Source organism: Pristiophorus japonicus, chromosome 3 (assembly GCF_044704955.1).
Source record: "Pristiophorus japonicus isolate sPriJap1 chromosome 3, sPriJap1.hap1, whole genome shotgun sequence".
In the NCBI taxonomy this organism is placed as follows: domain Eukaryota; kingdom Metazoa; phylum Chordata; class Chondrichthyes; family Pristiophoridae; genus Pristiophorus; species Pristiophorus japonicus.
The window spans coordinates 67,258,828-67,271,436 of NC_091979.1; the positions used below are offsets into that span (position 1 = coordinate 67,258,828).

Genomic DNA, 12,609 nt, shown 5'->3' on the forward strand with positions numbered 1-12,609 from the left:
TCTTTATTCATACATAATAGTCTGCCATTTCCTTGTTTCCCATCATGAATTCACCTGATTCTGACTGCAAGGGACCTACATTAGTCTTCACTAATCTTGACTAGTCTTCACTGACACCTGGGAGTCCCTGGCCAAAGGCTGCCCTAAGTGGAGGAAATGTATCTGGCAGGGCACTGAGCACCTCGAGTCTCATCGCCGAGAGTGGAAAGAGCGTGCGGCAAACCTGTCCCACACACCCTTGCCCTCAACGACTGTCTGCCCCACCTGTGACAGAGACTGTGGCTCTCGTATTGGACTGTTCAGCCAACTAAGAACTCATTTATAGAGTGGAAGCAAGTCTTCCTCGATTCCGAGGGACTGCCTATGATGTTGATACTTCTAACACCTTATTTTGTTCTGAGATGGACTTTATTTGTACATTAAGCTGCACTACGACTATTTTTGTAAAACTTTTAAATCAAGTGCCCCTTAGCTGCACTACAGGATCCCCTTACAGAGATTTGTTTCTTCTGCATCCCACAAATTCAGAATCAACCAGATTGGGTTCCCATGCCGTGTCTGTCAATCACGAGCAGCGGGAGTCTTTGGTCGCGGGACGGAACAATGTTCGCGGCTTCCGTTGTACCCGGAGCGGCGCTTGGCGTGCTGCGAGCTCTTCCGGTTTGCGCGGGCCGGGCGGTGGTTGTGTGATAGCGGCGGTGGCGCGCGGTTTACAGTTTTATTTAAGAGACTCGTTTTCTCGCAAAAAAAGCGACACGATGACAAAAGGAGAGGCCGGCGGGTAAGAGCTGGGGCTGGAGTCGTGGTCACAGTGAGGGGCCGAGTGTCGCTGCGCTGCCACGCATGTTGCATCACCCGGCAGGACCTTGACCCCCACCCCCCCGAACCACAACTCCCCCACCCCCCCTGAACCACAACTCCCCCACCCCCCCCGAACCACAAATCCCCCACCCCCCCGAACCACAACTCCCCCTCCCCCCCGTACCACAACTCCACCCCGAACCACAACTCTTCCCCCCCCCCCCCCTCGCCGAACCACAACTCCCCCCCCCCCGCGAACCACAACTCCCCCCACCCCGAACCACAACTCTCTCCCCCCACCCCCCTGAACCACAACTCCCCCACCCCCCTGAACCACAACTCCCCCACCCCCCTGAACCACAACTCCACCACCCCCCCGAACCACAACTCCCCCCACCCCGAACCACAACTCTCTCCCCCCCCCGCCGAACCACAACTCCCCCCACCCCGAACCACAACTCTCTCCCCCCCCCGCCGAACCACAACTCCACCCCGAACCACAACTCCCCCCACCCCAAACCACAACTCTCTTTCCCCCCCCCCCCGCCGAACCACAACTCCCCACCCCCCCCCCGAACCACAACTCCACCCCGAGCCACAACTCCCCCCACCCCGAACCACAACTCTCCCCCACCCCCCCGAGCCGCAACTCCCCCACCCCCCCGAGCCGCAACTCCCCCACCCCCCCGAGCCGCAACTCCCCCACCCCCCCGAGCCGTAACTCCCCCACCCCCCCGAGCCGCAACTCCCCCACCCCCCCGAGCCGCAACTCCCCCACCCCCCCGAGCCGCAACTCCCCCACCCCCCCGAGCCGCAACTCCCCCACCCCCCCGAGCCGCAACTCCCCCACCCCCCCGAGCCGCAACTCCCCCACCCCCCCGAGCCGCAACTCCCCCACCCCCCCGAGCCGCAACTCCCCCACCCCCCCGAGCCGCAACTCCCCCACCCCCCCGAGCCGCAACTCCCCCACCCCCCCGAGCCGCAACTCCCCCACCCCCCCGAGCCGCAACTCCCCCACCCCCCCGAGCCGCAACTCCCCCACCCCCCCGAGCCGCAACTCCCCCACCCCCCCGAGCCGCAACTCCCCCACCCCCCCGAGCCGCAACTCCCCCACCCCCCCGAGCCGCAACTCCCCCACCCCCCCGAGCCGCAACTCCCCCACCCCCCCGAGCCGCAACTCCCCCACCCCCCCGAGCCGCAACTCCCCCACCCCCCCGAGCCGCAACTCCCCCACCCCCCCGAGCCGCAACTCCCCCACCCCCCCGAGCCGCAACTCCCCCACCCCCCCGAGCCGCAACTCCCCCACCCCCCCGAGCCGCAACTCCCCCACCCCCCCGAGCCGCAACTCCCCCACCCCCCCGAGCCGCAACTCCCCCACCCCCCCGAGCCGCAACTCCCCCACCCCCCCGAGCCGCAACTCCCCCACCCCCCCGAGCCGCAACTCCCCCACCCCCCCGAGCCGCAACTCCCCCACCCCCCCGAGCCGCAACTCCCCCACCCCCCCGAGCCGCAACTCCCCCACCCCCCCGAGCCGCAACTCCCCCACCCCCCCGAGCCGCAACTCCCCCACCCCCCCGAGCCGCAACTCCCCCACCCCCCCGAGCCGCAACTCCCCCACCCCCCCGAGCCGCAACTCCCCCACCCCCCCGAGCCGCAACTCCCCCACCCCCCCGAGCCGCAACTCCCCCACCCCCCCGAGCCGCAACTCCCCCACCCCCCCGAGCCGCAACTCCCCCACCCCCCCGAGCCGCAACTCCCCCACCCCCCCGAGCCGCAACTCCCCCACCCCCCCGAGCCGCAACTCCCCCACCCCCCCGAGCCGCAACTCCCCCACCCCCCCGAGCCGCAACTCCCCCACCCCCCCGAGCCGCAACTCCCCCACCCCCCCGAGCCGCAACTCCCCCACCCCCCCGAGCCGCAACTCCCCCACCCCCCCGAGCCGCAACTCCCCCACCCCCCCGAGCCGCAACTCCCCCACCCCCCCGAGCCGCAACTCCCCCACCCCCCCGAGCCGCAACTCCCCCACCCCCCCGAGCCGCAACTCCCCCACCCCCCCGAGCCGCAACTCCCCCACCCCCCCGAGCCGCAACTCCCCCACCCCCCCGAGCCGCAACTCCCCCACCCCCCCGAGCCGCAACTCCCCCACCCCCCCGAGCCGCAACTCCCCCACCCCCCCGAGCCGCAACTCCCCCACCCCCCCGAGCCGCAACTCCCCCACCCCCCCGAGCCGCAACTCCCCCACCCCCCCGAGCCGCAACTCCCCCACCCCCCCGAGCCGCAACTCCCCCACCCCCCCGAGCCGCAACTCCCCCACCCCCCCGAGCCGCAACTCCCCCACCCCCCCGAGCCGCAACTCCCCCACCCCCCCGAGCCGCAACTCCCCCACCCCCCCGAGCCGCAACTCCCCCACCCCCCCGAGCCGCAACTCCCCCACCCCCCCGAGCCGCAACTCCCCCACCCCCCCGAGCCGCAACTCCCCCACCCCCCCGAGCCGCAACTCCCCCACCCCCCCGAGCCGCAACTCCCCCACCCCCCCGAGCCGCAACTCCCCCACCCCCCCGAGCCGCAACTCCCCCACCCCCCCGAGCCGCAACTCCCCCACCCCCCCGAGCCGCAACTCCCCCACCCCCCCGAGCCGCAACTCCCCCACCCCCCCGAGCCGCAACTCCCCCACCCCCCCGAGCCGCAACTCCCCCACCCCCCCGAGCCGCAACTCCCCCACCCCCCCGAGCCGCAACTCCCCCACCCCCCCGAGCCGCAACTCCCCCACCCCCCCGAGCCGCAACTCCCCCACCCCCCCGAGCCGCAACTCCCCCACCCCCCCGAGCCGCAACTCCCCCACCCCCCCGAGCCGCAACTCCCCCACCCCCCCGAGCCGCAACTCCCCCACCCCCCCGAGCCGCAACTCCCCCACCCCCCCGAGCCGCAACTCCCCCACCCCCCCGAGCCGCAACTCCCCCACCCCCCCGAGCCGCAACTCCCCCACCCCCCCGAGCCGCAACTCCCCCACCCCCCCGAGCCGCAACTCCCCCACCCCCCCGAGCCGCAACTCCCCCACCCCCCCGAGCCGCAACTCCCCCACCCCCCCGAGCCGCAACTCCCCCACCCCCCCGAGCCGCAACTCCCCCACCCCCCCGAGCCGCAACTCCCCCACCCCCCCGAGCCGCAACTCCCCCACCCCCCCGAGCCGCAACTCCCCCACCCCCCCGAGCCGCAACTCCCCCACCCCCCCGAGCCGCAACTCCCCCACCCCCCCGAGCCGCAACTCCCCCACCCCCCCGAGCCGCAACTCCCCCACCCCCCCGAGCCGCAACTCCCCCACCCCCCCGAGCCGCAACTCCCCCACCCCACCTACACACACTGAACCACAACTCCCTCATCCCACGGTATCCCACACCCTGATGCCCCCCCCACCAAACACGGCCACTGATCCCCCGAACCAGAACACTCCTCCCCCAACCCACTGCAGGACCCTGACACACTGTCCAACCCCCCCCCCCTCAAACTATGACCCCCCCCTAAAACTATAACACACCCCCAAACCATAAACCCCCTTTCTTCTCTCCCACCCTCCCCGCAAAACCATAACCCCCCCCCAAACTACAACCCAGATGGACCAGATAATCTTTTTTTTTGTTATGTTGGTGGAAGAAAAATATTAGCCAGGACACCAGGGATACCTTTTCTGCTCCTCTTCGAAATAGTGCCATGGGATCTTTTACATCCATCTGAAAGGGCAAACGAGGCCTCAATTTAACATCTCATCCGAAAGACCGCACCTCCGACAGTGCAGCACTCCTTCAGCACTGCACTGGAGTGTCAACCTAGATTTTTGTTTGCTCAAGTTCCTGGAGTGGGACTTGAACCCACAACCTTCTGACTCTCGGGCGCGTGTGCTGCCCACTGAGTCACAGCTGACACTTCTGTGTACCAGTCTATGATTCACTGCAGGACCTTGGGGCTTCCTACTGCCCTCCACCCAACCCACAGCAGGACCACGGGGTTTCCTGCACATTTCCCATCTGATCTACTGTCGGAACGTGGGGTTTCTGTGAGGGTTGCCAACCAGAATTGTCAGTGAGTCTTCAGGAATTAAAGATTAATCTCCTGGACACTACTGCGAGCCACCCAAGAGTAAAATCAGTGGGGCATTAAATAAATTGTGTTTTTTATTTATTTTCATGTGATAAAACCTCCAGGAATATGTCCAACCAGAGTTGGCAACTCTAGGTTTCCCCCGGCAGTTGGGCTCACTGTTCCCCACCCTGGGCATCAACCTGTCCCACTGCCCGCCACACCCCAAATTATCTTTAGGCCCACAGCACTCCCTGAGGCTCTCCCTTTGTTGCCCCAGACCTGCTGCAGGGCCCTTTCCTCTTCCTGCCGCCTCCCCCCGCCATTTGTGTTGCAATATAAACAAAATAGTAACATTTTAAAAGGGGTACAGGAACAGATAGACCAGGTGGAAGCACAAGTTGATGAAGGCTTTTAAAAAGGTATCGTGTATCAAATAGAGGCATAAAGTACAAAAGCAATGAAATTATGCTAAACCTTTATAAAACACTGGTTAGGCCCCAGCTGGAGTATTGTGTCCAATTCTGGAGAATGTGCAGAGGGAGCTTACTAGAATGGTACCAGAAATTAAAGGCTTCGATTAGGTGGAGAAGCGATGGAATTGAGGTTGTTCTCCTTTGAGAAGAGAACATTAAGGGAAGATTTGTTCGAGGTGTTTAAAATCATAAAAGATTTTGATAGAGTAACTAAGGAGAAATTGTTTCCAGTGGCAGAAGGGTCAGTAACCAGAGGGCACAGATTTAAGGTCATTGGCAAAAGAACCAGAGACGATGTGAGAAAAATTTACATAGAGGGTTGAAATGATCTGGCTTGCCTAAAAGAGTGGTGGAAGCAGATTCATGAATAACTTTTAAAAGGGAATTGGATAAATACTTGAAAGCGGAAAAGGTTGCTATGGGGGAAGAGCAGGGGAGTAGGACTAATTGAATGGTTCGACCAAAGAGCTGGCACAGGCACGATGGGCTGAGTGGCCTCCTGTGCTGTATCATTCTGTGATTCTATGAGCAGTGGTGCCACAGTTGGCATCTGAGTTAGGGGAATGAAAAGAGGGGATTTCTAACTGGTGATCTGTGCAGAGTTATATGGAGGTCAGATGAGGATAGGATGGGTCTGAATGTAATGTCCCCAAAGTCAAACGGTGTGTCAAGACTTACTGCCTAGGATCAGAAATAAAAATTAGCCATGTGGATGAGGTGTTGTACAGCTGCAGGTACCCACCAAAAGTCAGTGCTTTAAGAGGATTGAAAATTGGAAGAGGAAGCAATTTCCAAAAGGTTAGGTTAATCTCAGAAGCATTTAAAGGACAACAGTAGCATCTTTTGTTTCTGGAAATATTCCGTTTTAATATTAGAATGAATTATACCTGACTAGAACAGATGAGTGGCGAAAGTACATAAGCTACTGCTTTAAGTTAATGCTGTCGGTGTGACTCATTTTTGCCTTTCACTTCCTTACTCGAATTGCAAAGTGAACTTCAATTTTTGTTGCCGTATGTTGCGGGGGGAGTGGAGGAGCATTTTTATTAACACTCAATATTTCACAATGTTTTTCTATCTATTCATTTTGGTAACTTCCCAACACACACAGGGCAAATGCTTGATCTCAGATGTGACATCTAAAAAAGTCTTTGGACCCAGGCTTGGACAGGCTCAGCCTACGTTAAACGCTAGCCATGGTTGTGATCATTTTGTTTATTCTGAGCTGGGCTAATCGGTATTGTGCCTCAACCAGAAAGACCTCTGATGGCTATTCCGATGATTTGTGTTGTGGATTGCTGTATGCAGGTGATTTCCCATGCAATTAGGTCAGAAGGAAGTATCAAAAAATGCTCAGTGCTGTGCTGCTTGCATGATTGGACAAAATAGGAAAAGGCAAAGACAAGAAAAGGTTATTTGTCTATTAAAGTACATCTTGTATATTCTCCCATTATAATGTCCAGCTGCATTTTAAACATCGTTAGTATTTTTGCTTCTTGCTCACACAGCAGATTATTCCAACATTTTTTTAAATCACTGAGTAAAGAAATTCTTTATAATACCTCTTAAATTTACTTTTCACAAATTTAAATTTATGTCTTCTGTTCCTAATTTCTGGGTTTAATCTGAAGTCATATTCTGGATTTACCTAATCTGTACAATTTATCATATTTCTGTCTTAAGTTGTACATCTAGTACTTTGTTTAAAGTGTAGCCTAAACTGGTGTATCATACAATACCTGTTTATCTTCAGAAAGAAGCCTCTTGATCTTGTCTGACGGTTCCATATCTATTTACAATAGACTCAGGTGATGTGATTTAAAATAAGACATTGGTGATCTAGTCGTTCAAATTCTATGACGGTTGCATTTAATTCAGAACTGAGGTTCTGCGTTTGAGTGTTTAAGCTTCCTGTTCAACTCACTTGGCTTGTTTGGCTGAGGTGTGCAATTTATCTAGACTAATGGATGGAATGGCGGAAATGACTCAAATATTTGAATCAGGCGGAGGGAGTAAAACTGTCATAATTGTCTTGCTTCTTCTGACAGAATCTCTTGCTGGCCCATCGTGTTGAAGACCGTTGTCCAAATCACCCAGTCCTTAATTGATAGGGTTATAAGGTTGACAGGTGATTTTTATTTTAAGGAAGAGAGATTTGGAAACAACAAATATTATGATCTATTTTTGTTGGCGTCTGGGTGTTTCATGTTATGAGCAACAGAAGATAGTTCATATTAATTTTGGAGAGAAGTCCTTAATGGCATTTTTCCAACTTCTAATAGTGGATTTTATTGTTAAAAGGCATTGCTATAAGTGTTAAGTGAAGGAAATCACTGTTGGGCTTTTCCTGTTTACCAGAGGAAATGTTTGAAATTGAAATTTCTGGTATAGTCTCACCATTCAAAAAAGTTGCAGGTGTAGCAATTCACAGTTTTGAGCAGCTGGATTTTAAAGAAAACAGTTGATTGTTAACATTCACATGGATGTGACCGAGATTGTGTCAACATTAATAAACCCAACTTCTCTTGGTCAGATGCTGAAGTGTAATACTGAATGAAATTCAAGTAAATGCCCACACCAAGTTTTTATATAATTAATAATTTTAGTGTGAATTCATATTAACATAGTTTCCCTTCAAAATGTAGAATGATAGAATGCCTTGAAGTCCATTTGTAAAACTAGTAACACTTAAGCTATTACCTAATTTATAGAGATGATTGTATTAATTCCTCGGATTTGGAAAAATAGTTTAATGTGATGTTTATTAGATGTAGGAAAAAAAACACTAGATTTTGCAGAAAAGAGGAATTGTGTGTCCTCCTCAAACTCTTCAGCCTTTGATATGGTCTACAACACCACCCTTCTACAATGTCTCATCTCTTGTCCAGCTCAGTGGAACTGTCCTCGTTCAGTTACATTTTTGTCTATCAAATTGTAGCCAGAGTGTCTCCAGCAATGGCTTCTCTTCCTGTCCCCCTACTGTTACCTCTGGAGTCCCCGAAGGATATCTCCTCGACCTTTTCCTGTTGCTTATCTATATGTTGCCCCTCAGCAACAACATCTGAAGATATGGGATCAACATCCAGCTCGAGGCTGACGAGATCCAGCTCTACCTCTCCACCATCTGTCTTGATCCCTCCATTGCCTCTGTTGTAGACTGCTTGTCTCAGATCTTGGATGGACCACAATTTCCTTGAGTTAAATACTGGGAAAACTGAAGCTATCACCTTCAGCCTTGCCACAAACTCTGTTCCATTGCCACAAATTTCATCATCCTTGGCCACTGTCTTGGGTTTAACCAGACTACTTGCAACCTTGGTGTCTTATTTGACTGAGCTGCGCTACAGACCGCATATCTCCTCCATCATATAGATTTTGCACCACCCTAGCATCACTCCCTCCCTCCCTGCCCGCTTCTCGTGACTCAGCCCATCCCTGTCTTTGTCACCTCCAAACTCAATTCTTTCACTGCTCTCTTGGCTAACCTTCCATCCTCCATAATGGCTGCTCATCCAAAACTCTGCCCGTGTCCCATCCTGCACCAGATCCTGCTCACCCATCAACTCTGTCCTTGCAGACTACATTGGCTTAGGGTTCCTCATTGCCTTCAATTTAAAATGATGACCTTTACATTTAAATCCCGTCATAGCCTCCCTCCTTATCTCTGTAACCTACTCCAGCCCTACAATTCTCCCCCCCCCCCCCCCAAATACCGTGTTCCTTCGGCTCTGGCATATTGCGCACCTCACTTCCCTTCACCCCACCTTTGCAAATCTTGTCTTCAGCAATTTAGGTCCTATGCTGTGGAATTCCCTCCCTAAAACTTTCAATCTCCCTCTCTTTTAAGATCCTCCTTAAAACCCACCCCTTTGACCAAGTATTTGGTTACCCCATCGAATATCTTGTCTTGGCATCTATTTTTGTCTGATTATGCTTCTTTAAAGCATTTTGGGGCATTTTGCTATGTTAAAGGTGCTATATAAATGCAAGTTATTTAATTCAGTCATAATAATTTCCCTGAAGTACTATATTATGTTTCATAAAAAGCAATGATTCAAAATTGAACCCATGGCCTGCATTCAGTGACAGCTACATTGTACTCAGCAGGATACAGATGTAAATTGATGAACTGATAATGACTTATGCTTGCAATTCAATTTATTGTTGTTCTGTAACCCTCTTCTCAGCCAGTTTCTAAAGATTTCACAAAATGCAATGCTTGAATGAAGTTTCATTTTATTAAAATCAAGTCAGTTGAATATCCATAATTACCCAAAGGTTCAGCAAGTCATATATTTACAAAATTACACAGTTGTGATCTGTAATGTAATCAATTTGAAGTACGGAAGTCATTGAATCATATAGAGGTACCAGTTTGACATGGTACCAGATGGGAGATTGGTCAATAACATAGAAAAACATGGAATAGGTAGATAGTTATTGAAATTGATTGACAACTGACTGCATCAAGCGAGACAGAGCATGGTCATGTAAAGGCAAATAGATAGATGTAGTTGTTTTCTTCTTGCTCGTGATGTCGGTGACTCCAACAATGCCCTACTTATTGCCAATCATAGTTGGCTTGAGCGGGTGATGGTGGACCTACTTCTTGAACTGCTGTAGTCCTTGAAAGATTGGGAAACTGGGCTCAGAAATGGCAAATTTACATGTATTGGTGACAAGTGCAGTGTGATGAGACTAGGGAAGGAGAATAAAGTTGGAATTAGAAAATAAATGTTGGTCTACAAGATGGAGCACAGGAACAGTATTTAGTGATATTGGTGCACAGTTTGTTGAAACTGCCGTCTGTAGCAGCGGTGAATAAGGTAAATAGCATATTTGGTTGTATGGAACACAAATCATAAGAACATAAGAAATAGGAGCAGGAGTAGGCCATACGGTCCCTCAAGCCTGCTCCGCCATTCAATAACATCATGGCTGATCTGATTATGGACTCAGCTCCACTTCTCTGCCAGCTCCCCTTAACCTCGTAACGTTTAAGAAACTGTCTATTTCTGTCTTAAATTTATTCAATGTCCCAGCTTCCACAGCTCTCTGAGGCAGCGAATTGAGGCAGATTTACAACCCTCTGAGAGAAGAAATTTCTCCTCATCTCAGTTTTAAATGGGGGGCCCCTTATTCTAAGATCATGCCCTCTAGTTCTAGTCTCCCCCATCAGTGGAAACATCCTCTCTGCATCCACCTTGTCAAGCCTCCTCATAATCTTATATGTTTCGATAAGATCACCTCATTCTTCTGAATTCCAATGAGTAGAGGCCCAAACTACTCAACCTTTCCTCATAAATCAACCCCCTCATCCCCGGAATCAACCTAGTGAACCTTCTCTGAACTGCCTCCAAAGCAAGTATACCCTTTCGTAAATATGGAAACCAAAACTGCACACGTTATTCCAGGTGTGGCCTCACCAATACCCTGTATAGCTGTAGCAAGACTTCCCTGTTTTTATACTCCTTCCCCTTTGCAATAAAGACCAAGATTCCATTGGCCTTCCTGATCACTTGCTGTACCTGCATACTATCCTTTTGTGTTTCATGCACAATTTCCCCCAGGTCCTGCTGTGTACTGCAGCACTTTGCAATCTTTCTCCATTTAAATAATAACTTGTTCTTTGATTTTTTTTCTGACCTCACACTTTCCAACATTATACTCCATCTGTCAAATTTTTGCCCACTCACTTAGCCTGTCTACGTCCTTTTCCAGATTTCTTGTGTCCTCCTCACACATTGCTTTTCCTCCCATCTTTATATTGTCAGCAAATTTGGCTACGTTACATTCAGTCCCTTCTTCCAAGTCGTTTATATAGATTGTAAATAGATTGTAATAGGATGTGATACTGAGCACTTGGTTCATTCCCAACTGGAGTACCATGAGCAGCTCTGCTTGCTATATTCGAGGAAGGGTAGGTAGTGCAGTAAGGGGCTACCTGTCTGGTACCTCGTACCATACACTTGTACTACAAGGAGAAACAACTAAAGCTGAGTTTGTTTACACTAGAGTAGAGAACACAGAGAGGGGAATCTATTGAGCTATTTATGAAACGTTACCATGTCCCTAAGAACAATAAGGGTCAGAAGAGGGATGATGAAAGGATAGATCATGGATACATCTATTTCACACAGGGTGCTGAATATTTGGAATGGGTTGTGCAGATAGGCAGTAATTAATCATCATCATCATCATAGGCAGCCCCTTGAAGTGAGGATGACTTGCTTCCATGCCAAAAAGGGATGGACAGGTGTTTCAATGAAGGACCTAATATTCCAGATCCAGAACTACATCGTGAAGGATGGAAGATGCCTGTGCTTGGATTTTTTTAACACGTGGTGGCCATTGCACACCAGCCACCACATGGGCTTGGCACTGCTAGGTCTTGGTCCAGTGGCAAGGATTACCCAAGATTAACTGGAGACCAGCTCTGCTGCACAGACCGAGTGCGCACACATATCACAGTGTGGGCTGGCCCGTGCAGCTCCTGGGCCCTCTGCTCTTCTGGGCCCCAGGTTCATGCCTCTCTTGAGCCCCAGTCACTTCCCTCTATGGACTCTTGCCGTTCCTTCGCCTCTCCTGCTGTGCCTGCCCGCACTGCAATCAGCGACCTGGCTTCGTAGCCATCGCCCTCCTGCAGCAGCACGCGCTGCTCCCTGCAGTGGTATGCCACCGCACGCTGCTCCCTCCAATGGCCCCGGCCTGCTGATGGTCTTGCAGGCCGGGACCACGCCAGTTTCTGGGCTGGGCCGCTGCACGCTGCTCCTTCCGATGGCCCCGGCCTGCTGAGGCCCCGAAATCGGCGCGGCCCCGGCCTGTAAGACCATCAGCAGGCCGGGGCCATTGGAGGGAGCAGCGTGCGGCGGCCCGGCCTGGAAATCAGCAGTAATTGAGGCTGATGACATCAGTAATTTTAAAAGAAAGTTGGACAAATGATTGGTGAGAAAATCATTTGAGGGTTACAAGTCCTGTCATTCGTGTTTAGATGACCCTTACTGTCAAGGCTTACGTATGACTAATGTCAATTTGGGTAAGGTACAGAATAAGGACAGAACATTGGTATTTTTTTAAAGCTACGTTATTACAGAATGACCTGTAATGATTTACATTTGAAGTAAGAAAATAGTTGCTTTTAAATCATTAGTGAAATCGTGATTTACTTGTACTTTCAATTTAGTATTCTGTATTCGCTGCTCACAGTGCGGCCTCCTCTACATTGGGGAGACCAAACGCAGATTGGGTGACTGCTTTG

General features: G+C 52.5%; 1 protein-coding gene across 1 annotated transcript in view; it reads left to right on the forward strand.

The window, feature by feature from the left end:
• The first annotated feature begins 619 nt into the window (after nt 1-619).
• The window catches only part of dars1 (aspartyl-tRNA synthetase 1), an 80,092-nt gene continuing 68,102 nt past the window's right edge, over nt 620-12,609 (forward strand). Inside the window, exon 1 of the mRNA XM_070875393.1 lies at nt 620-781. Coding sequence (XP_070731494.1) covers nt 759-781 — 23 coding nt within the window. The 5' untranslated portion in view covers nt 620-758. The remainder of the gene's footprint in view (nt 782-12,609) is intronic.